The sequence below is a fragment of the Lithobates pipiens genome, unplaced genomic scaffold (assembly GCF_037356315.1).
Source record: "Lithobates pipiens isolate NorthernLeopardFrog02 unplaced genomic scaffold, aLitPip1_a1.2 Scaffold_8, whole genome shotgun sequence".
NCBI lineage: Eukaryota > Metazoa > Chordata > Amphibia > Anura > Ranidae > Lithobates > Lithobates pipiens.
In genome coordinates, this window is record NW_027507903.1 from 429132396 (window position 1) to 429156740 (window position 24345).

A 24345-nucleotide genomic window follows, 5' to 3' on the forward strand; every position below is an offset into this window, starting at 1 on the left:
ATATTATAGTTGTATTAAACAATGGCCTCAAGCCCGAGAATGGCATTGTGACTTCTCAGATGTTTTCCATCAGTTCATGTATATATGTGTGTGTGTGATTTTATATATATATATATATATATATATATATATATATATATATATATATATATATATATATATATATATATATATATATATATATATATATATATCCCTTCTAGATTGTATTGTAAGTGTACTGTCTGCCCCCATGTTGCAAAGCGCTGCACAAACTGTTGGAGCTATATAAATCCTGTATCATAAAATATATATATAAATGCACACACATTCACTGGCCACCAGGTTGGAACTTCTTTTGCCTTCAGAACTGCCTTAATTCTTCATGGCATAGATTCAACAAGGTGTTGGAAACATTCCTCAGAGATATATATAAATATTACACACACATGTAAATGGAGATCTATATCCATTTATGTGAGGTGCTCTGTGGATCCCTGCTGTTTAGAATTTCAGAAAACTGAAAAAAGTAATCAAAATTTCTAAAATGAGGACAGCGACAGTGCTTGCCTTACAGCACTTGATAGCTTCCCAGTATTCCCAGTGGCTTGACATTTTGCTTATCCTGAGAATGGCAGCGAGTGCTGTATTCTATATGAGTAGTGCAGAAACTACAACAGTCATAGATATGTCATTAGTAGTATCCACTATTTGAAGATGTATGTATATGTACTGTACTAGACTGTGATATATAGAGAAAAAACAAATATTCATCTAAATGCTCCATCAGTGTAAAAGACCAAGAAAAAAAACTAAAAATGGAACACTCACTATAAACAAGCAACATCTCAGTAAAAGCATTCTATAAATCAGTATTTTATTGCAATTCAAGTTCATAAATTGGTGTCACTACAAAGAATTTGAATCCAGCATTTTGTAATTTCCTTAAAATATGTAATTAAAAAAGGTTTAGCAGGCCATTGCAATAAAATATGTAAGACTAGCTCATCCAAAGTTTGCTAATTCTTTAAACTTGTCCTCCCTACAGTTTATTTTCAGCCAAGTAGGATTAAAGAGAATAGCGGAGTGCTCCAAAAAACAAATACAATGACATTATTATAAATGATATGTTTTAATCCTTTTTTTTTTTTTCTCCTCACTTAATTTGTGCTGTAAGAGGCAAACAATTCCTATATGTGATAGAACTGCAGATACTTTACTGAGGCGCTGTGGGCCTGCCACCCTTAGGAATTGAATAGCATTTTGCTAGTATCACCTCTTTTACATGGAACTTTTTTTTTTTTTTTCCTGACTCGAAGTTTAGTATGAAATTTGGGCAATGTATAAATAAGCTTGTATAAGATTATAATATTTGTACAGATGATGGGGAGAAAATGTGTGGGCTACTATACTAGTAAAAATTGACACTGAAAAGAATGCAATAAATACTCAGATTTTCTTTACCATAGTTACCATATCTGACACATGTAGAAAGATCTGGGTGTAGGGCTCTGTTTAAAGTTGATGATTTAGTGGTGCTACATGGCTTTAGCCCTCACATAATACACAGAGGCCACAAGTTTAGTGCAGATGCAGTAATTTTTTACAGTGGTGAATTTTACAGTGGTGAATTTACTAGGACCCATCCATAGAGCAATACTAATGGACCATTTAAATGGCCAATAACATAGAAATACTAGTGTGTTGCCTGCAGTTTGGATGCAGGTGGTATCTGGTTTGCATGTTGTGCCCACAAAAACAATGGTACAGTATTTTCCTTGCTGTGATGTCCAATCACCCTGAGTAGTCACAAAGTGTTCTTCTATACTATAACTATATTCACACAGACCAAAAAAAGTTGGTTTCAGCAGTTACTGGCCAACTTTCAGCCTGTGTGTGTACAGCTCCTCATCCGACAGAAGCCAGTCTCACGACTGGCTTCTGTCGAACAAGCATGCTGAAAACCAGCATCTGATAAGCATTTGCAGCCAATATTCTGGTGGGAGGGGGGTTTACAATTCCCCTGTCAGAACACAATAGCTTAGCAGGGCGATCGCTGCACTAACGTCAGATGTGTTAGTAAGGCAATCTTTTTTTTTTTTTTTTTTTTTTTTTTCGTTCATCCTGTTGGGTTGAATGAAAAAAACTTACCATGTGGTACCCAGCATTAACATACTTAACATAAAACTAAAGAGCATGTGCACAGCCCAACCCTAGCTAATCTCAGTAAAGAATCTCTGTTTTCATTCTGAATCACTGATTTATTTTTACTACATGTAACAATAATGTTGGTGTTTTTTGCAGGCTCAAGCATATTTAGGAGTTTTCTACAGTAAAGCATCTCATTTCGATCCAGAGAAAGCAGCAAGACACTTCTGGATGGCAGCTGAGAATGGAGTAGGTCATAAGCATAGATCTTACAAAGAAAATATCTAAAGCCATGAATTTGTTTACTTAAAGTGGTTGTAAAGGCAGAAGGTTTTTATCTTAATGCAGTCTATGCATTAAGATAAAAAGCCTTTTGTGTGCAGCAGCTCCCTAATACTTACCTGAGCCCTATCTAGATGCAAAGATGTTGCACGAGAGACTGCCTGGGACTCCCCTCCTCATTGGCTAAGACAGCAGTGCGGCTCCATTGGCTCTTGCTGCTGTCAATCAAAGTTGACTAAACTCAGGTGCCCCCATAGCAAGCTGCTTGCTGTGGGGGCAATCAACAGGAGGGAGGAGCCAGGAGGACCGAAGAGGGACCCATGAAGAGAAGGATCTGGGCTGCTCTGCAAAACTACTGCACAGAGCAGGTAAGTATAACGTTTGTTATTTTTAACAAAAAAAAAAAAAATGACTTTAGTATCACTTTAAACCACACTTGTCATCTGTATAGTGACTCCTAAAACCAAAACAAAGACTACACCCTCATACTTAACAGTTCCCTGGGACTATCCCAGATTCCAGCTGATGAGGCCTGATTGAAGATGAACTGATGGTCTGGGCAATTATTGTTGAGATTGCATTCTGAAACATTTTCATGCTAGCAAGTTGTCATACTTTTAAATAATTTCAGGTGATGCTTAAAAAAGGCCAATCCAGATAAACAATAGCACTCTTAAGCATATTGACTCCTTCATAAAGTCCCATATTGTTCATCAACCCCCAAACATTCATTATCCGCTTGCTGACTGCAGAATGCCATAATGTGGCAGTAAAGTGGCTCTCCTGTGCCGGATCATGTACCTAGTTGATGATCCGGCACTTCTGGATAGAGGACGTGCATGCCAGCTGTGCTGTGAATAAACACAGCAGAAGCCGATCAGCAGGTACCGGCCAATGGATGACCCCGGAACCCGCTGATCGGTGAGGAGAAAAACAGGACACAGCTCTGTCTATGTAAATTATACCAGTGGGGATGTGGCAGTTTTTGTTTTCCTGCAAATCAAGGACTAAATACTGTTACAACCCTTAGTAAATGCAGTACACAGTTAAACACTGTTAGGCACACATTTAAAATGTTTGTAAACCTAAAATATATATATATATAGATATATATCTATATATATATATCTATATATATATATATATAGATATATATATATATATATAGATATATATATATAATCTCAAGTTCCGTTAAAGCATATTTAAGAGGAACTGCAGTCTGCTCACAAAATTAGTAATAAAAATATAGTATAGTATGCAATAAACAAGCGAGGCAGAATCTGACAATTACATTCTCCCTCGGCACTTAGCCTCTGACAATCTGTGCATGCACCATGTTGGCGTCACGCCAGCTGATCAACTTATATGCTGGAGTGACATTGCATACTGGACATGCGCAGACCCATCGGAGGCATTTTTCGCCGACGGGCATTTCTCGATAGAACACCAGCTGATATGAGAGGATTATCTCAGCCTCTCCCTCGGCATTCTTTACATCAGGAAGCTCAAACACAGGAATGTCACTGACAACAAGTTATTGATGTGAGAGAAGGTATTTACAATTAATTTTTTTTTCTTATGGACACATAGTGCTGTAGCTCTTGATAAAACAGGGGATGACAGTGTTTTATCATCCTGACTTTACAACCACTTTAACCCTTTGATCGCTCTAGATGTTAACCCTTTTTTACCCAGTGTCATTAGTACAGTGACCGTATATATTTTTAGCAATGGTAGTATAAAAATTCCAGTAAACCATAGTTTATAGACGCTATAATGTTCACGTAAGCCAATCAATATATGCTGCTTGGGATTTTTTACGTTTATTGGGAATACATATTGGCCTAAATTTATGAAGAAATTTTTGATATTTTTTATTTTATTTTTATTTTTCAATTGGATATGTTTTATAACAGAAGGGCAAAAACTAAGAAACCCAGTGTTGATCAAATAGCACCAAAAGAAAGCTCTATTTGTGGTGAAAAAAATTACATAACTGTTACATGCAATTGTCAGTTAAAGTTACGCAACGCCAAAAAGCAAAAAATGGCCTGGTAATGAAGGGGGTCAGAGGTCAAGTGATTATATGAAAACAATTTAATTAATACTACTTAAATACTAGTACTACAAATAAACAAATAATTTTCTCATGAACACTGTTGACACTAATGCCTGAAATCCATTTTTTTTCGTACAATTTTCTGATCGTGTGTATAGGGCTTTACTTCCTTTTGGTATCAGTAGCTACAATTATGGTTTTTATGCTTCAAGAGTGGTCAGCTCTTGCCACTCTTGCTGGCAGATGACCATCAAACCCTCAGTAATGCTGTCTGGGTGGCAACCACCACATTTCAGGATTAGGGACTGATATGGAGCTCTTTAAAAGATTAATTGGCCACAATCAAACTTCCATCATTTATTAACCATGGCATTTTATTGATCCCTTGGATAGCCTCCTTGATCCTTTGGGGTCAGTATTGACCACTTTGGGGAACCCTTGTTTATATGATTTATGTAATTGTCCTGATTGATAGCAATGCGTATAGTGTGCAAAATGGGAAAGCTCCTGTTGCATTGTGGTAGCCAGTTTTCTATTTTACAGTAAAAACTGTAAGCAGCCACTGTTTTAGAACATCCTAGCTATGTTCAGATGGCTGCTTATATCCTGCATTAAAGCCTTTACTCCTAAACATAGACTATCAAATACTTTCCCTTGTATTAAAGTCGACCTACAGTGCATCTGGAAAGTAATCACTGCTCTTCACTTTTTGCACATTTTGTTATGTTACAGCCTTATTTCAAAATGAAATAAATGTATTAATTTCCTCAAAATTCTACAAACTATACCCCATAATGACATTGTGAAAGACGTTTGTTTGAAATCTTTGCAAATTTCTTAAAGTATATAAGTATTCACAGCCTTTACCATGACACTCAAAATTGAGCTCAGATGCAAACTGTTTCCACTGATCATCCTTGAGATGTTTCTACAAAAGGCACGCACCTGTCTATATAAGGTCCCACAGTTAACCGTGTATGTCAGAGCACAAACCAAGCCATGAAGTCCAAGGAATTGTCTGTAGACCCCCGAGACAGAATTGTATTGAAGCACAGATCTGGGGAAGGGTACAAAAACAATTCTGGAGCATTGAAGGTCCCAATGAGCACAGTTGCTTCCATCATCCGTAAATGGAAGAAGCTTGGAATCATCAGGACTCTTCCTAGAGCGGGCCGCCCAGCCAAACTGAACAGAGGGGAGGAGAGAGAGGAGCCTTAGTCAGGGAGGTGACAAAGAACCCGATGGTGTCTCTGACAGAGCTCCAGCATTTCTCTGTGGAGACAGAAGAACCTTCCAGAAGAACAACCATCTCTGCAGCATTCTACCAATCAGAAATGTATGGTAGAGTGGCCAGACTGAAGCCACTCCTCCAGTAAAAGGCACATGACAGCCCGTCTGGAGTTTGCCAAAAGGCACCTGAAGGACTCTCAGACCAGAGAAACAAAATTCTCTGGTCTGATGAAACAAAGGTCGAACTCTGGCCTGAATGGCAAGCATCATGTCTGGAGGGAACCAGGCACAGCTCATCACCTGGCCAGTACCATCTGTACAGCGAAGCATAGTGGGGGCAGCATCAAGCTGTGGAGATGTTTTTCAGCGGCAGGAAGTGGGAGACTAGTCAGGATCAAGGGATAGATGAATGCAGCAATGTACAGAGACATCCTTGATGAAAACCTGCTCCAGAACGCATAAAGATGGCTTAAGCTGGCCATACACCTATAGATTATCTGCAGATTTTCTTTTTTTAGATGGAAAAAGTGCAACAGATTTCTCCAGGTTCGCTAAACTGTGGATGGAGGAATCTCCCACTTTTTCCATCTAACCATAGAAAATCTGCAGATAATCTATAGGTGTATGGCCAGCTATAGGCTATAAGATTGCCAAGACCCTTGGTTGAAGGGGTGGGGGGTCAGCCTGTCAGTGCTCAGACCATATGCCACACACAGATAGTGTCAAGCGTTTGTGGCGGCAACCAGGTGAGGAATACAAAGACAAGTGTGTCTTGCCTACAGTCAAGCATGGTGGTTTGAGTGTGGTGGTCTGGACTGCATGAGTGCTGCTAGCACTGGGGAGCTACAGTTCATTGAGGGAATCATGAATGCCAACATGCACTGTGACATACTGAAGCAGAACATGATACCCTCCCTTTGGAGAATGGGCCGCAGGGCAGTATTCCACATGATAATGCCCCAAAACACATCTCCAAGACGACCACTGCCTTGTAAGAGAAGCAGAGGGTAAAGGTGATGGGCTGGCCAAGCATGTTTCCAGACCTAAACCCTATTGAGCATTTGTGGGGCATTCTCAAATGTAAGGTGGAGGAGTGCAAGCTCTCTAACATCCACCAGCTCCCTGATGTCATCATGGAGTGGAAGAGGACTCCAGAGGAAACCTGCGAAACTCTGGTGAACTTCGTGCCCAAGAGGGTTAAGGCAGTGCTGGAAAATAATGGTGGCCACACTAAATATTGACACTTTGGGCTGTTATTTTGAGGGGACAGCAAATGTACACTGTTATACAAGCTGTACACTAACTACTTACATTGTAGCAAAGTTTAATTTATTCAATGTTGTCACATGAAAAGATATAATAAAATATTTACAAACATGCAAGGGGTGTACCCACTTTTGTGAGATACTGTATGACATATGTGATTTAAAAAAATAAAAATAAATTGCAATGATTTCAAACAAACTTCTTTCACGTTGTAATTATGGGGTATTGTTGGTAGAATTTTGGAATAAGGCTGTGACATAACAAAATGTGGAAAAAGTGAAGCGCTATGAATACTTTCTCGATGAAATTTATACCAAAACTATAAATCTTTTTTAACAGTCCTGCTGGGGTGGAAACGTACAGTAGGGAAAATAATTATTTGATCCCCTGCAGATTTTGTACAGTGAGGGAAAAAAAATATTTGATCCCCTGCAGAATTTGTACGTTTGCCCACTGACAAAGAGATGATCAGTATATAAATTTAATGGTAGGTTTATTTTGCCAGTGAGAGACAGAATATCAAACAAATCCAGAAAAATGCATTTCAAAGAAGTTATAAATTGATTTGCACTTTAATGAGTGAAATAAAGTATTTGATCCCTTCGCAAAACATGACTACCGTATATACTCGAGTATAAGCCGAGATTTTCAGCCCCTTTTTTTAGGCTGAAAGTGCCCCCCTCGGCTTATACTCGAGTCACCGCCGTCTGCCTACCTGATCAGCGTGTCGCGCAGATCATACTACGGACGAGGATGAGAGGATATCCGTGATAGGCGGAACACTGACTGCTGGGAAATTGAGTGTTCCGCCTATCACAGACAGGGAGGCGCGGCTTTAGAACAGTGGAATGGCCGCCGTCTGTCACAGACGAGGAGGAGAATTGCGGCTTTTGAATCCTGGCATGTTTTTATGACATGCTGATACATGCTGATCGGTGCAAAATGGCACACGGAGCTGCAGAAGGACACAGAGGCTGCAGATTGGCATGCACAGGACACAGGTAGGCTGCAATGGACACAGGGAGGTACACAGGGAGGTATGCAGCTGCAGATGGGCATTGTTGACCCTCTTTTCCACTCTTTTAAGCTGTAACAGTAGCTGCTGCATGTCTCATCTTCGGCTTATACACGAGTCAATAAGTTTTCCCAGTTTTTTTGTGGTAAATTAGGGGCCTCGGCTTACATTCGGATCGACCTATACTCGAGTATATACGGTAAGTACTTGGTGGCAAAACCCTTGTTGGCAATCACAGAGATTTCTTGTAGTTGGCCACCAGGTTTTCACACCTCTCAGGAGGGATTTTGTCCCACTCCTCTTTGCAGATCCACTTCAAGTCATTAAGGTTTCGAGGCTGACATTTGGTAACTCAAACTTTCAGCTTCTTCCACATATTTTCTATGGGATTAAGGTCTGGAGACTGGCTAGGCCACTCCAGGACCTTAATGTGCCTCTTCTTGAGCCACTTCATTGTTACCTTGACTGTGTGTTTTGGGTCATTGTCATGCTGAAATACCCATCCATGACCCATTTTCAAAGCCCTGGCTGAGGGAAGGAGGTTCTCGCCCAAGAATTGATGGTACATGGCCCTGTCCATCAACCCTTTGATGTGGTGAAGTTGTCTTGTCCCCTTAGCAGAAAAACACCCCCAAAGCATAATGTACCATAACCTCCATGTTTGACGGTGGGGATGATGTTCTTGGAGTCATAGGCAGCGTTCCTCCTCCTCCCAACATGGCGAGTTAAGTTGATGCCAAAGAGCTTGATTTTGGTCTCATCTGACCACAACACTTTCAACGGGTTCTTCTCTGAATCATTCAGATGTTCATTAGTAAACATCATATGGGTCTGTACATGTGCTTTCTTGATCAGGGGGACCTTTCGGGAACTGCAGGATTTCAGTCCTTTAAAGCGTAGCGTGTTACCAATTGTTTTCTTGGTAACTATGGTCCCAGCTGCCTTGAGATCATTGACCTTATTCTCCTGTATAGTTCTGGACTGATTCCCCACCATTCTCATGATCATGTAAACTCCACTATGTGAGATCTTGCATGGAGCCCCAGATCGAGGGAGATTGACAGTTATTTTGTGTTTCTTCCATTTGCGAATAATCGCACCAACTGTTGTCACCCTCTCACCAAGCTGCTTGGCGATGGTCTTGTAGCCCATTCCAGTGCTGCACCCCCTTACATTACCCCACCCCCTGCTGCGGATGCAGAAGGTCCCGCTACCGCTATAGTTTGTAGGCTGTATTTTTTTCACAGGTCTGTGCCTCACTGCAGGAGGCTCTGCCGCCCTTCCCCCCTCGTGTTGGGTCTGGGACCCAAAAATGCAGTGCTCAGGCGCGGGAAACATTTTAAATAAAAAAGGTGGCGGAATTTTTGGAGGGGCGGGGCCTAACGCATTGCCGTGAAATGTCCACGAGGACGCACGGTAGGCTAATAACAGATAATACAGCCATGTCAGTCTCTCCTCTACTGATGAGGAAACAAGGGACACACGAGCTGTGGGACACGCATAGGTTGCAAACCTGGCATTCCTGATAAAGGAAGGACACTTTTTCCAGCACTAGGCTGAACTTTATAGCAGCTTTAAAAGTCATGACTATTTTCAGCAATTTATGCAATTTGTATAGTGCCTCTGTTTTTGTACTTAGGACTATGCCTGCCAAAAAAGGCACCACAAAAGAGTAAAGGTTTCACCCCCAGGCATTGGGATTTCCAGCTGTATTTCCATGCTGTCATCCTCGCCTGAATTACCAATTATGACAACTCCAACTCCAATGGTGAGACATTGGAGCAAATTGATGGTGCAGCTGCCTCTCACATCTCAGCACCTTTATACGTGACTAAACATGCCCTTTCCTCCTCCCTTCATTGGAAGAAAGAATCGCATCCTCCATTCAAATGCATAGGAAGCGTATTAGGTCCCCCTCCCCAATTCAGCTTTGTAAGGGGAACAGTGGGCACACAATGAGGTTTTGCCCTCAATCGATCAGGAAGAGAAACAAACCGATGATTCTTCTGCAGAGGAAACAACGGTAGATGAACCTTTTTCAGCTTCTCGATCTGAAAAATTGCTGATACAATCTCTTACAGAAATGGTTCGTTCCACTTTCATGCTGCCTCTAACAGAGTCTCATGAAAACTTGGCGTCTTCCTTAGGTTCTTTAAAACCTTCCCATCAGTTGCATTTGTTTCCTGCACATGCATTACTTGAACAGTTTTTTTGCGGAATGGGATAAACCGGATAAACATTTTCTCCCTCCTACGAGGTTTGCAGTTCTCTATCCTCTGGAGGAGAAATTCTTCAAAAGATGGAAAGTTCCAGCAATTGAGGCAGTGATTTCCAATGTGAATAATAACTTAACTTGTCCTATGGACAATGCACAGTTGCTTAAAGATCCAACAGATAAGAAGTTAGAATCCCTGCTAAAATCTGCTTTTTCCATAGCAGGTGCCATCACTCAACCCGCAGTCACCACGATAGGCGTCTGCCAATCAATAAAGGACCAATTTAAACAGGCCCTTAGAGAGCTTCCTACACAACAAGCTCAGGATTTGGATGAACTACTAAGACATTATGTTTTGCCATAGATGCCATTAAAGACTCTATTCACCAGGCATCCCACCTTACGCTTATGCTTGTACATATGCGCAGATTACTGTGGTTGAAAAATTGGTCAGCTGAAACACCATGTAAAAACCTCCTAACTGGGTTCCCCTTTCATGGCGAGCAACTGTTTGGAGAAGACTTGGATAAATATATCAAGACAATTTCTGCTGGGAAAAGTACTTTTTTACCAGTCAAAAGAAAATATAAATTCCCTTCATTTAAATGGACTCTTTCCCCTGCGCCAGGGGCTTCCGCCTCTAAGCAGTGGCGACAGCATCAGCTGTCAGACTCTAGAGGAAAACCTCAGGGTCAGACCCAGGCTCAAAAGAAGCCCTGAAATAGGAAATCTGCAAAACAGAATCCTAAAGCCTTATCATAAAGAGGCAACCCCCCTCGCCAAGGTGGGGGGAAGACTTCTGCCATTTTTTTGAAGTCTGGAAAAAAGAAATTCGGGACGGATGTGTCATCTCCAGGGTAACGCTGGTGTACAAACTGGAATTTCAGGACTTTCCACCGTCTCGTTTCCTGAGATCAAGCGTTCCCAAAGATCCAGAGAAAAAACAATATCTGTTTCTAGGCACTAGACCGATTAATATCTCAAGGGGTGATCATACAGATACCCACAAAAGAGCAAGGTCTGGGGTTTTATTCAAATCTTTTCATGGTACCAAAACCAAATGGAGATGTCAGACCCATTCCAGATCTAAGACAGCTAAATCAATTCCTGAAGATCCAATCCTTTTTTTAATTTTCTTCCCCCCCCCCCATACAATTTCACTCTCCCCCTGCTCTGAGACATACAATAAATAGCAGCTAGACTTAAGTTTAGTTTACTGTATCAGATCAGGCAGCGATTGCGATTGGTTGCCAGAGGTTAGAGTGTATCATTATCGCTTACTGAATGGTTGCTAGTAGTTACAGCACACATTACGGCTCACTGATTCGTTTCTAGATGTTACAGCACATGATTTCTGCTTGTTGATTGGTTGATATAGATTACTGTACAGTAATCAACTCCATAAGAAAGCTGGTGCAGAGGGTCAGGTCAAATGGCAATTCCTCCATTTGCCTGGTAGCTTCATTCAAAGCAGTTCCCTATCTCCAGTTCCATTCAAGACACTATTTGGAGCCTTTATTTTTTATGTGGTACTGCGCTGAGCGGAGAGTGGTGTACCAGAGGGGAGGAACGGTAGAGACTGTACTAGCTCCATCTTGTGGAAGATTTAGGACTGCACAAACGGCGTATTAACGTGAATGTCTATCCAATTTATTTCTGCCTGCTGAGACCCTCTAACGGGGGGTCATATTGAGTCGGTAAGGAGCCAACTTGTATGTGTGGTGGTGGCAAGAGCACATTTGCACTTGGAGAATTTTTGACTGGAATTCAGTTATCTATTGCAAACTCATCACGGGTGGTCGTTTAACTATATGGACACTATTCATCACTATTAATTTAATTTATTCATGTATGGACACTATATATTATTTATTCACATTTATTTGTCACTTTATATCTATTTTATCATTTAATTTTAATAATTTATTATTATTTATATTTGTGTTTTGCTTGAGTTTAGTCTATCACTTATGTATTCATTTTTTTAGATGGTCATCAATTTTTGTCACTTGTGATGGGTATTTATTTTAGCACATTGTGTGTTTTATTTTTGATGTGACAACTGGAGACATTCAGTTGTATCTTATATTCGATTGTTATTCGTTGGGCTTGCACATATATATATATTTTTCACAGGTGATTTATTTTTAGGTGTAACAACTGGAGATCTCCAGTTGTATTTTACATTTTGACTGGTATATATTTTTTGGGGTTCACACCCATATTCACATATAGTTTATATAGGTTAGCGCAATTCCTTTTTTTCTTATTTTGATTTTGTGTATATTTGGTGTACATCAGAGTTGCAGCTTCCGATAGACCCTGTATTTTGGGTTATTAGATATTTTGCTGTATTCCGTAGCGCAGTTTGCCCCCCGTTTTTTCTTGAAAACAGTATCCAGTCTGCTTGGAACAAAATAATTCAAGCTTTAGACTTACCAATGCGGCTGTCCGCAAGAGTGGCCCAAAGCCTCATGTGGTGGTCATTAACCCAGAATCTGCTGAAAGGAAAACCCTTCAGATCAGTCACCTGGAAAGTGATAACGACAGATGCCAGCCTTTCAGATTAAGGGATCCATTCGCATGCGGAACGGATGCGTTAGTGACCCCATGGGATCAGTTCTCACTGATCTATGCATCACGACTTCTTTGCAGGATCAAGCTGGAAAGAAAGACGATAATTCTGGTGGCACCAGCATGGCCCAGAAGGTCATGGTACGCAGATATCGTAAAGATGACAGTGGTGGGTGGGCCCATGGTCCCTCCCACTACGGCCAGATCTGCTCTCTCAGGGGCCAATATTCCTTCCTTCCTTACGGTCTCTAAATTTAACAGCTTGGCTATTGAAACCCGCATTCTAAAGAAACATGGGCTTTCCGGGTCAGTTATCTCTACCCTGATGCTAGGAAGCCAGCTTCCAGAACTATATATTATAGAGTCCGGAAGGCTTATGTTTCCTGGTATGAATCCAAGGGTTGGCACCCTCTGATATATATCATAGGCAGAATTCTTGCCTTTCTACAATTAGGGGTAGAAATGAGATTGGCCTTAAGTACTATTAAAGGCCAAGTCTCAGCTTTATCGGTCTTATTTCAAAGACCACTTGCTACTAATTTTTTAGTCCGAGGCCTTATACAAGGGGTGATGTGGCTTAATCCGCCCCTCAAACCTCCCTTGAACCCTTGGGACTTAAACTTAGTTTTCTCTGTGTTACAAAAACAGCCATATAGACCAATACAACAGATTCCCCTAGTCCAGTGTTTCTCAACTCCAGTCCTCAAGGCACCCCAACAGGTCATGTTTTCACGATTTCCCTCAGATGAAATGGCTGTTGTAATTACTATGGCAATGAAACTGATCAAATCACCTGTGCAAAATAATGGAAAGCCTGAAAACATGACCTGTTGGGGCACCTTGAGGACTGGAGTTGAGAAACACTGCCCTAGTCCTTCTGACAAGGAAGTTGGTATTTTTGGTTGCTATATCCTCAGCAAGGAGGGTTTCAGAATTGGCTACTCTTTCTTGTAAAGAGCTATATTTGATTTTTCATGAGTACATGAGTTTCGTGACAGATTGGTGTTACGTCCTCGTCCAGGCTTTTTGCCAAAAGTAATTTCAGGTTTTCACCTGAACCAAGATATTGTCCTGCTATCGTTTTTTCCAAAAAACATGTTCCAGTGAAGAAAAGTCACTACATTTTCTTGATGTGGTGAGAGCAGTGAAAATCTATTTAAAGAAAACTGCTCAGATTCGTAAGACTGATGTCTTATTTATTCTGCCGGAGGGTCCTAAGAAAGGACAGGCAGTGTCAAAATCCACTGTCGCTAAGTGGATTCGGCAAGTGATAATTCAAACACATAATTTATGGGGTAAGATTCCCCCGTTTCAAGTTAAGGCGCATTCCACCAGTTCGGTTAGTGCTTCTTGGGCAGCGCGTCATCAGGCCTCCATGGCTCAGATCTATAAGGCCGCAACTTGGTCTTCCGTGCATACATTCACAAAATGTTATCAGGTGGATGTAAGGAGGTATGAGGATATCGCCTTCGGGCGCAGTGTGCTGCAAGCAGCAGTATAGATCCTCAAGTCTGGGTGTACCCTGCGGGTTGTTTTCTCCCACCCCTCATGTGGCATTGCTATGCGACATCCCATTAAGTAATTACTTAAGGCTCTGTGTCACATGATGTACGATAAAGAAAATAGGATTTTTTATTACAGCTTACCTTTTAAATCCTTTTCTTGGAGTATGTCATGGGACACAGAGGTCCCTCCTCCCTTTTTTGGGATACAAGTATATTGCTTTGCTACACAAACTGATGTGCTCCTGAAAGGAGGAGGGGTTATATAGGGAGTAAACTTCCTTTTGATTGTCAACACCTGAAGGTGGCCTATAACCCTATTAAGTAATTACTTAAGGCTCTGTGTGCCATGATGTACTCCAAGAAAAGGATTTTAAGCTGCAATAAAAGTCCTTTTATTTGATCCCCAAGCAAAACATGACTTGGTACTTGGTGGAGAAACCCTTGTTGGCAAGCACAAAGGTAAGACATTTCTTGTAGCTGGTTACCAGATTTACACACATCTCAGGAGGGATTTTGGTCCACTCTTATTTACAGGTCTTCTCTAAATCCTTAAGATTTCTTGGCTGTTACTTGGTAACTCGAAGTTTCAGCTCCCTCCATACATTTTCTAAAGGATTAAGGTCTGGGGACTGGCTAGGCCACTCCATGACTTTAAGGTGCTTCTTCTTGAGCCACTCCTTTGTTTCCTTGGCGGTATGTTTTGGGTCATTGTCTTGCTGGAAGACCCATCCTTGACCCATCTTCAGTGTTCTGGTTGAGGGAAGAAGGTTCTGGTTCAAGATTTTACAATACATGGCCCCGTCCATTGGCCCCTCAATGCAGCAACGTCGGCCTGTACCCTTAGCTGAGAAACCGCCCCAAAGCATAATGTTTCCACCCCCTGTACTTGACTGTAGGAATGGTGTTCTTTAGGGCTGAAACAATTAATCGACAACTAATCGATTATGAAATTAATAGATTACTATTTTTATACTTGATTAATCGGCCAGTAACATTATGGGGTTAAATAACTAAAATGAGCCCTTTATATTACAAAAAGAGCAAATAATCTCTACTGTAAATGTTACTTTCAGTTTTACAGTAAAAAAATGAATCCCTTACAGTAGTGATTATCTGCTTTTTTTTGTACTATAAAGGGTTCATTTTAGTTTAGTTTTTTAACCCCATTATGTTACTAAAAATCTTAGCCCTTGTACACACGGTCGGAGATTCCAACGGAATGTGTCCGATTGGACCGTTTTGTCGGATATTTCGACTGTGTGTGGTCTCTATCGGACTGTTTCCGTCGGAGTATCCGACGGACCAAGTTTTCCAACTTGTTGGTAAAATTTTCCGACAAAATGCTCCGATCGGACATACTCCGTTCATGTGTAGAGAATTCCGATCGGACAAAGTGCCACGTAGTCCCGTCATAACTAAATAACGGCATCACGTTCCGAACGATCGGATTTTCCGACAACTTTGTCCGACTGTGTGTATGCAACAGTTTCGGACAAAATCCGATGGATTTGGTTGTCGTAATGTCCGACCGTGTGTACAAGGGCTTAGACCTGGGTCACACCTATGTATTTTTTGGTGCTTTTTGCAGAAATACACTACAGTTGGTTTACATGGTTTCCTATGGGACACGTTCACATTGAGGCTTTTTTTAACGCAAAGCTGTGCTTTTTTGGTTCAATATACTTCAATGAAGAAGCTGCAGAAAAGCATGTAATGCGTTTTTGCAGCAATTTGTGTTTTTTTAATCTGCCCAACAACAAATTGGCCAAAATAAATAGCAAAATCGCGTGCACAAAAATCAAAAACGCACAGCAAAAAGCACCGCAGAAACAGATCAAAAGCAAACTGCATAGGTGTGTACCAAGCCTTATGCTGTCCACACAGATCAATTTTCAGACGAGCATATTCAAGCGAAAAATCCCTGTGTGTTCGCTGAATGAAAGAATGCTGTTTGAAATTTTCACTTGTTTTTAACATTCTGTTTTTTAAAACTAATGTAATTTCTTAACGAAAACCACATACACTGTGTGAAAATTCCTTTGACCAAGAAGTTTTCTATTATTTCCAAATTTTTCCGTCACGGTGGTTGAAAATGAACGTCGGTTTGACCCCACTAAAGATTAGAAAATCGAACAAACGTTCTTAAAATTACATTACATTATATTACATTTTTTTAAAGGAAGAAAATGTTTGTTTTTTAAATAAAAAAAAATTAGATTTCTGAGTCTGATATTTACCAGATTTATCCTTTAATAGTATATACAGTATATTTCTCCTCTAATAATATATACAGTATATCTCTTCTAATAGTATATACAGCATCTCTCCTCTAATAGTATATACAGCATCTCTCCTCTAATAGTATATACAGTATATCTCTTGTAATAGTATATGCAGCATCTCTCCTCTAATAGTATATACAGCAGCTCTCCTCTAATAGTATATACAGTATATCTTCTCTAATAGTATATACAGTATATCTCTTCTGTTTGTTATTTTCAGAGTGGATTACATATTTTGCTCCCTAACCATATAGTTGTTTATATATCTATTTACCACTGCATAGAGATATTTATAGGACGCTATAGGACACCCCCATGATGGGCGGCACCAGGGGCGGGGGGCGGAGCCCCTCCCCCACCCACGCCACGCCCCATTTTTGGCTCCATTATCGTCCATTTTTCTCTTTTGGCAAATTGCCGAAAAGGGCATTTTCGGACGATATGTTTCGGCGGCCGAAATTTCAGTGCATCCCTAATGATAATAATTATAAACCCTTCATTTCTTTGTAAGTGGGCAAACTTACAAAATCTGCAGAAGATCAAATTATTTTTCCAACTGTAAAGGCAATATAGATCTATAAAGAGCAGACATTCCTTTAGAATATGTTACTTTAGTCGAGCAGTCAAACTTTGACCCTTGTTGCCTTATGTGTGCCAATTCTGCTGTGTATGCCCTTAGCAAATTATTGTTGTTGCTTTTATATCTTGAAAAGAAAAACTTAATAAAAATGATTGAAACAGAATGTTACTTTAGGATCCCTAAGTGATGGCCAGATATCTGAAGGCCTACACATATAGTTATGTGATCTCTACTAAAGACAATGGTCAACCAATTTGTACTCTTACCCTTCAATAGAGTTTGCATGATCAAATCTCCTGGCCATACATTGTGTGTATAGATCTGAAGTTACAAGGATTGTAAAGGATTTTTTATAATAAAAAATATGTATTACTTATCTGCTCTGTGCAATGCTATTGTGCAGAGTGGTCCCTTACTACCTTTTCTGGAGTACCCTGCTGACACTGTCCACACGTGCGGGTGCACTCCCCAGCCGGGCTGTGTGTGTCCATAGACAAACATGGTGCCTTTAAGCCCCGCCTGCTCTCACTCCTCGCAGGAGTTTGACTGACAGCAGCGGGAGGATATGGCTCCCGCTGGTGAGTGCGTCTCCTTTTATGACCAGAAATGGAAGAAGTAGTGCTGCAGCTGGTACAGTGGTGGAGAGATGAAACAAACAAAGAGAAGTGTTTAGGGATTTGGGGGGGGGGGTGAGAAAAAGTAGTGGGATGTTTTTCCTTTAATGTATAGAATGCATGAAGGTAAAAAAATGTCTAGACTTTAGAACAATTTCACAGAGTTACACATTTGCAGAGGATAAATTGATCAAGCTGCCTGTGAGCTGGAGAAACGTACAATTTTTCTGTGATATTGCAAGAACAATGTGTTTATAGTGTTGTAAAATAATGGTTTCTGTAATGTGTGTTCCTTTATAAGGCTTAACGGTTAATGCACACATTTGCACAACTGGTGACTTTTCAGTTGATTCTGAATTAATTTCTACTGGTAGATTTTCTGCTGCTTCATCACCAATATTTCAACTTATTTTGTGTGTATCTGTTAGGATGTTCAAAGCCGCTATCATCTGGGAGTGTGCTATGAAAGAGGATTTGGAGTTCCAGTGAGCAGACTGGAAGCGCTCAGACATTATGAAAAGGCTGCAAAATCAGGACATGAGGCAGCTCAGCAGAAATTACTGGAGATGCAGCAGCTTCAGCCTCAAGGTGAGGACATGCATAGTTAACGGTTATTAAGAAATGTGTAGGTATCCAATTTAAGTTATGCAACCATTTTAATTACACTTTTGATATGTATTTGTTGTATTTAAAGCTCTGTTGACTTTCATTATCCAATCATGTGCAAACAAAAATGCAGTTGGAATAACTCAGATGCTACCACCTGGACCAAGGAGAATGGGCCCTTGACATCTTCAACCTGAGGCACCTGTGAAATGACTAACTTTGTTGCTCATATTTTCCCATAAGTGATGCTTTAAATGCCCCTACAGATCATCAAATTAGGCTACATTCACACCAGCAATTAAGGCCGGGGCAAATTGCAGTGGTAGTTCCTGCTGCTTCTTGCTAAGCATCTGGTCCAAATATATAGTACTGTGCAAAAGTTTTGGACAGGTGTGAACAAAAGCTGTAAATTAAGAATGCTTTTGGAAATAGAAGTGTTAATAGTTTTTATCAATTAACAAAATGGAAAGTAACTGAACAAAAGTGAAATGCAAATCAAATCAATACTTGGTGTGACCACCCTTTGCCTTCAAAAGAGCATCAATTCTTCTAGGTAGACTTGCACACAGTTTTTGAAGGAACTCTGCAGATAGGTTGTTCCAAACATCTTGGAGAACTATCCACAGATCTTCTGTGGATGTAGGCTGCCTCAAATCCTTCTGTCTCTTCGTGTAATCCCAGACAGACCCGTTGTTGAGATCAGGGCTCTGTGGGGGCCAAACCATCACTTCCAGGACTTCTTGTTTTTTATGCTGAAGATGGTTCTTAAGGACATTGGCTTTATGTTTGAGGCCCTTGTCCTGCTGCAGAATAAATTTGAAGCCAATCACACGCCTCCTTGATGGTATGGCATGATGGATAAGTATCTGCATGTATTTCTCAGCCTTGAGGACACTTGATCCTGACCAAATTTCCAAATCCATTTGCAGAAATGAAGCCCCAAACTTGCAAGGAACCTCCACCATGTCTCGCTGTTGCCTGCAGACACCAGTCCAGAGCAGCTGCTGCCATTTTTCTGCACCCCAGTTTCATGTTTTCATGCATAGGTGAGTCGCTTAGCCTAGTCTTCATGTTGGAGGTATGGCTTTTTGGCTGCAATTTTTCCATGAAGACCACTTCTGGCCAACCTCTGAACAGTAGATGTGTGTACCTGGGTCCCACTGGTTTCCTCCAGTTCTGTGCTGATGGCACTACTGAACATCTTCCTACTTCAAAGGGAAGTAAGCAGGCAGTGTCTTTCATCTGTTGCATCTAGTTTCCTTGGCCGACCACAGCATCTACAGTCCTCAATGTTCCCCTGATCAATGGTGTCCTCAATGCAGAGACATACAGGCAGATAATTATCCATCATGCCATACCATCAGTGAGGCGTGTGATTGGCCCCCAGATATATTCTGCGGCAGATGAGCACCCCAAACATACAGCCAATGTCATTGAGAACTATCTTCAGCATAAAGAACAAGGAGTATTGTAAAGTAATGGTTTGCCCCCCACAGAGCCCTCATCTCAACATCATTGAGTATGTCTGGTATATGAAGAGACAGAGGATTTGTGTCTACCTACATCCACAGAAGATCAATGGTTAGTTCTCTAAGCCCTTGTACACACGGTCGGACATTCCGACAACAAAATCTGTCTGATTTTTTCCGAAACTGGTGTTGTCGGAAAATCCGATTGTTCGGAATGTGATGACGTGCGTTCATTAGGACGGGACTACGTTCAGGCTAGTAGCCAATAGCTTTGGTCTCGTAATTTGATCTGAGCATATGTGGCACTTTGTCCGATCGGAATTCTCTACAAAAGATCGGACAAAGTCCGATTGGATCATGTTGTCGGAAAATTTTATATCCAGCTCTCAAATTTTGTTGGTCGGACATTCCGAGGGAAAAAGTCAGATGGAGCCCACACACGGTCGGATTATCCGACAACACGGTCCGATGGGTCGCCTCTCTGTACACATGCCCTGGACCCTTTGGCTCTAATATTAGTCTGGACCATAAATGCAGGAAGCGCTTATGCATATGTCCCGTGATTAGGAACACCTCTTTGGCTCATCCCTGGTCAACTTTATCAAGGACATTACAAGAGGGAAGAACCCCCCCCAAAAAAAGGCTAAACCACAGTTTGGGAAATCCACTGTGGCTGAGGCTAAGAAGAGATATTTCTTGCAATGAGGGGACCCCAAGCCACCCCCCCCCCCCCGCTTATCAGAGTGATGGGGGTCGAATAGGGGCCCGACAGTAAGCTTTTTCTGGTATTATGTATGGATCATGGATCCAGGACATTTCAGACACTGGTACAGAATGTGATATCCAGGCGCTTGAGTTTCAAACCCTCCCTCTGCATGCTGCTTTGTTGTCAAACCTGCCAACTTTTCTACAAAGACTAGCAGACTTCCATGCTGTTCTGGCATAGCTACTCTCTTGAGGGGTCATAGCCACGTTTCAGGGGTTCTACTCAAACCTGTTCTCGGTTCCCAAAGCGAAAAGGGTCATTCTGCCAATACTGGATCTCAGTGTTTTCAACATTTTCTTTTGGGTACAAAAACTTTTCATGGAACCTACAAGGTCAATCATTGCTTCCCCACAACTGGGGACTTTCTGGCTTTAAGGATGTCCCCATCTTTCCAGCGCATCTACGAAACCAGCATTTTGTGACAGGATGGCAACATTACATATTTGTTGCCTCTTCTTTTTGTCTATCCATTACACCTTGGGTCTTCACCTAGGTCTTGGCTTAGTCACTTGCTCTGCTTCTCTCTCAGGTCCCTTAGTGGGGTACCTAGATGATCTACTGAGGGAAAAGTTGGCACAGACCCTTCCAGTCAATATCCAACAAACTGTTCAAACTAGGCAGAGGTTCAGGTGGACCTTGGAGTATCTAGACCTCCTCCTGAATACTGCCCTGTTCAGGGTTTTTCTTCTGCATGAAAAACTTCTCACTTTGCACAGACAATTACTCTAATCCCCCAGAGCATTGTAATTGTGCAGGACATACTACATCTAGTGGTTATATGTACTAATAATAATAGTATTACTGATTTAACCTGAAGATAATAGCTCTGTGATTTTATACACATTTTTTTCAATTTCTCTAATAGCAAAAGTGTGCTCATTTGAGTATGTGCAAAGTTGAGGAAATTCCATAGAATACTGTGGGCCAGTTTTAATGGGCGATATGTGTAGAAGAGGAATGTGGAGAGTATAATGATGGCCAGTGTACAGCAGAACAGAAAAATAGATTGGTTCCACACTACTATTGTCTCCTCCTGATCCAAGGGATTTTGAGCCCCTAGTAAATGCCTATACTACCTCTCAATTCTTCTAGGATACATATTTACAATGCAAAATATTTTTCCAACCAAACAAATTGTATCAAAGAATGATAACAACAATGTAGCGCTATAATGTCCAAAAATTTAAAAAACCTAGACCTAAATCACCAAATGATCTGGTAGTGAAATCAAACTTAAAAGGTCAGCACACATATCACATGTTGTGCAGTCTAGTAAGGAATACAGAAAATGTGCTTCAGTGAACTAAATGCCCCAGTAGAAGGCTTATTAGTCGAAACGCGTCGGGATAGCGTTTCCTGCTCCCCATATTGCTCTTTTTATCGTTCATTTTTATTGGATCATATGATTCTTTTTGGATATTTTTTATGTCATTTTTTATATGTCATTTGGATTTTTTTTTAAAATAAAACCTTTAATGGTGGAATTTCACTATGAGAGGAATTGTGTCCTTACTTTTTGTTTATGGTGAACCCGCTCTGAGCTCCTAGCTGACCGGAACCTTCGAAAATTCGTTATTTTGACTTAGTTTGTTTGTATGTTAGCTGCTGTTTTGTGTTATATCACAATTTTTTGTCACTTATATAGGGAGCGCAGTGTTTTCCCCCTCTTTTTAAATTGTATCAAAGGATGGTGCCACAGCTGTTCACATGTTCACTCATCACTCACTGTTCACTCATCTGAACGGTCACAAATGGAGTCTCTGACTGACCCAGTGTGCATCCAGAGTCAGCGTTTTTTGGGCTTTTTAGCCGCACACAAACTAGCTGTTTAGTCACCTTTGAACGCAGCAAACTATCTACCATGAGAATGTAGCCTTAATGACTTCTATTTAAGGTGGCAACACAAACCCCACATTTGCTTCTTTTTTTTTATGTTCTGTCACAAATTTGATTTTATTTGCTTTTTTGTTTCTCACCGAAAATTGTACTCTTCCCAAATTATAATTGTAATCATTGTGAGAAATTGTAATATTGATTTCTTTTCTCCGTGCTGTGAAAAAAATACAGATTGTTCAATATCCCAATCAAACCATTTCTAGGCATTTTTTAAAGCTTCGACAATGGATCGAAGTTCGGCCAGTTCAGCAGGGACCAGACGAATCGCAATCCATCTATGGCCATTCCAGTTTGAGAGGATTTCTCTGTCCACCTCGAATGTGTGAATGGGGGAATCTGTTCTAATAATAAAAAAAAAGTCTGATCTATGTCAGCTTTAGTTTTCAATTCAACTTCAATAAAATAAATCGTAAGTAAACAAAAATTTCTCACACCTGGGTCATGATACGAATGTTGAATTGATTAAATGACTGGTCTTTGTTTAGACCAGAATTCTGTAAAGCTCTTTGGATAACATGTCATTGGTACAAAAACACATACTTGATTTTATGGCCTTAAAGCTTCTCCTCAGATGTGAGTCGTTCACTGTAGGCTCTTCCTGTTGCTGCAGTATTCCTCAATACTTCCTCTGCTTCAATGCCATTGTTGTCTGCTATAAATTGAAGTTATTAATGTATTTCCTCTGCAGATCTAAGCTCTCCCCTGAACAGTCTTCGAGCTGCAGCCTCCAGCCCCTGTCTTCCTGTTTTGGAGCGAACAAACTTCTGGACAAAAGCCACCTACGCTACAAGCAACACAAACAGCCTGGGCCTACCTCACTCAATGAGCACTGGGGACCTAATGGTGATGTCCCCTACTAATAGTGGTAGCTACCTCCTACCACCTATCCATGTTACTGCGATGACACCTCCAATGGCCTCTCTCAGAGCTATCGAGGTTGGATGAATCTCCCTGCATTTGAAAGCACTTAGATTTTGCATCTTAAAGAAGGTGGTAAAGTTGAGTCTGTGGTTTCAGTACTGCAAAGACACTTTATTGCTCCCTAATTTCTTACTGACCTAACACAAGAAGATGTAATGCTTGCTTTCCTATGCAAAACACTGCCCATGTGGGTTTTAGATTACAACTGTATGATTAAAACTGTACTTTTAAATGTCTACTAGGATGCTAATGGGTTGGATTGAGCTCAGTGAAACTGGAGCACTGCAATACCAAGTGTGGTATGTGCCTCACCATTTGCAGACTGCATTGCTGCAGATTTAAATGGTTCCATGCTAACATAATTATCTTGTTTGATCAGACCTAGAACATCAGTGATGATCAAGTGCAATATAAAGAACAAACCATGTATTTGCTCGCATAAACAATTGTGCAGCTGTTCAGCCAATTAGTAAATAAATGCAATACTTTTTACATGGATAGTAAAGAATCTGCTTGTCAATTGAGCTGCACTATTATGACAGAATAGAGTGCCTACAGTAGAAGCACATTAATAATTTATGGGTTTATGATATCTAAATTGCATCATATTGTCCCAGAATAGCCTAGAAGAGCTTTAAAAGCAATGGGCATAATAAGTCTCATTCACACTTGCTAACAAATAAGACTTTAGACCCTAGCATCCAACTGTTGCCAGTTTGCATATGCCATGATACTGACATAAGCATTTGTGCTCAGACCCACCAATTGTGCATGTTTAAGCACTGTACAGGCTACTCTGTCACTGGGTATGTATGAAGAAACTTGGTTTACTTCTGCACAGGTCAAGGATAACCCATGGATAAAAAAATATGAACCAACTGAAATTCCAGATGTGGGTGGCCCTGCTGACACCACCCAGCTTAAGGGAGTAGTCA

General features: G+C 40.8%; 1 protein-coding gene across 2 annotated transcripts in view; it reads left to right on the forward strand.

Moving 5' to 3' along the window:
• DELE1 (DAP3 binding cell death enhancer 1) overlaps nucleotides 1-23902 on the forward strand; it is an 85060-nt gene extending 61158 nt beyond the window's left edge. For both annotated transcript variants that reach the window (XM_077474281.1, XM_077474282.1), the window contains exons 10-12: nucleotides 2284-2376; nucleotides 18181-18340; nucleotides 23178-23902. In XM_077474281.1, coding sequence (XP_077330407.1) covers nucleotides 2284-2376; nucleotides 18181-18340; nucleotides 23178-23434 — 510 coding nt within the window. In that variant the 3' untranslated portion in view covers nucleotides 23435-23902. The remainder of the gene's footprint in view (nucleotides 1-2283; nucleotides 2377-18180; nucleotides 18341-23177) is intronic.
• The last annotated feature ends 443 nt before the right edge of the window (nucleotides 23903-24345 follow it).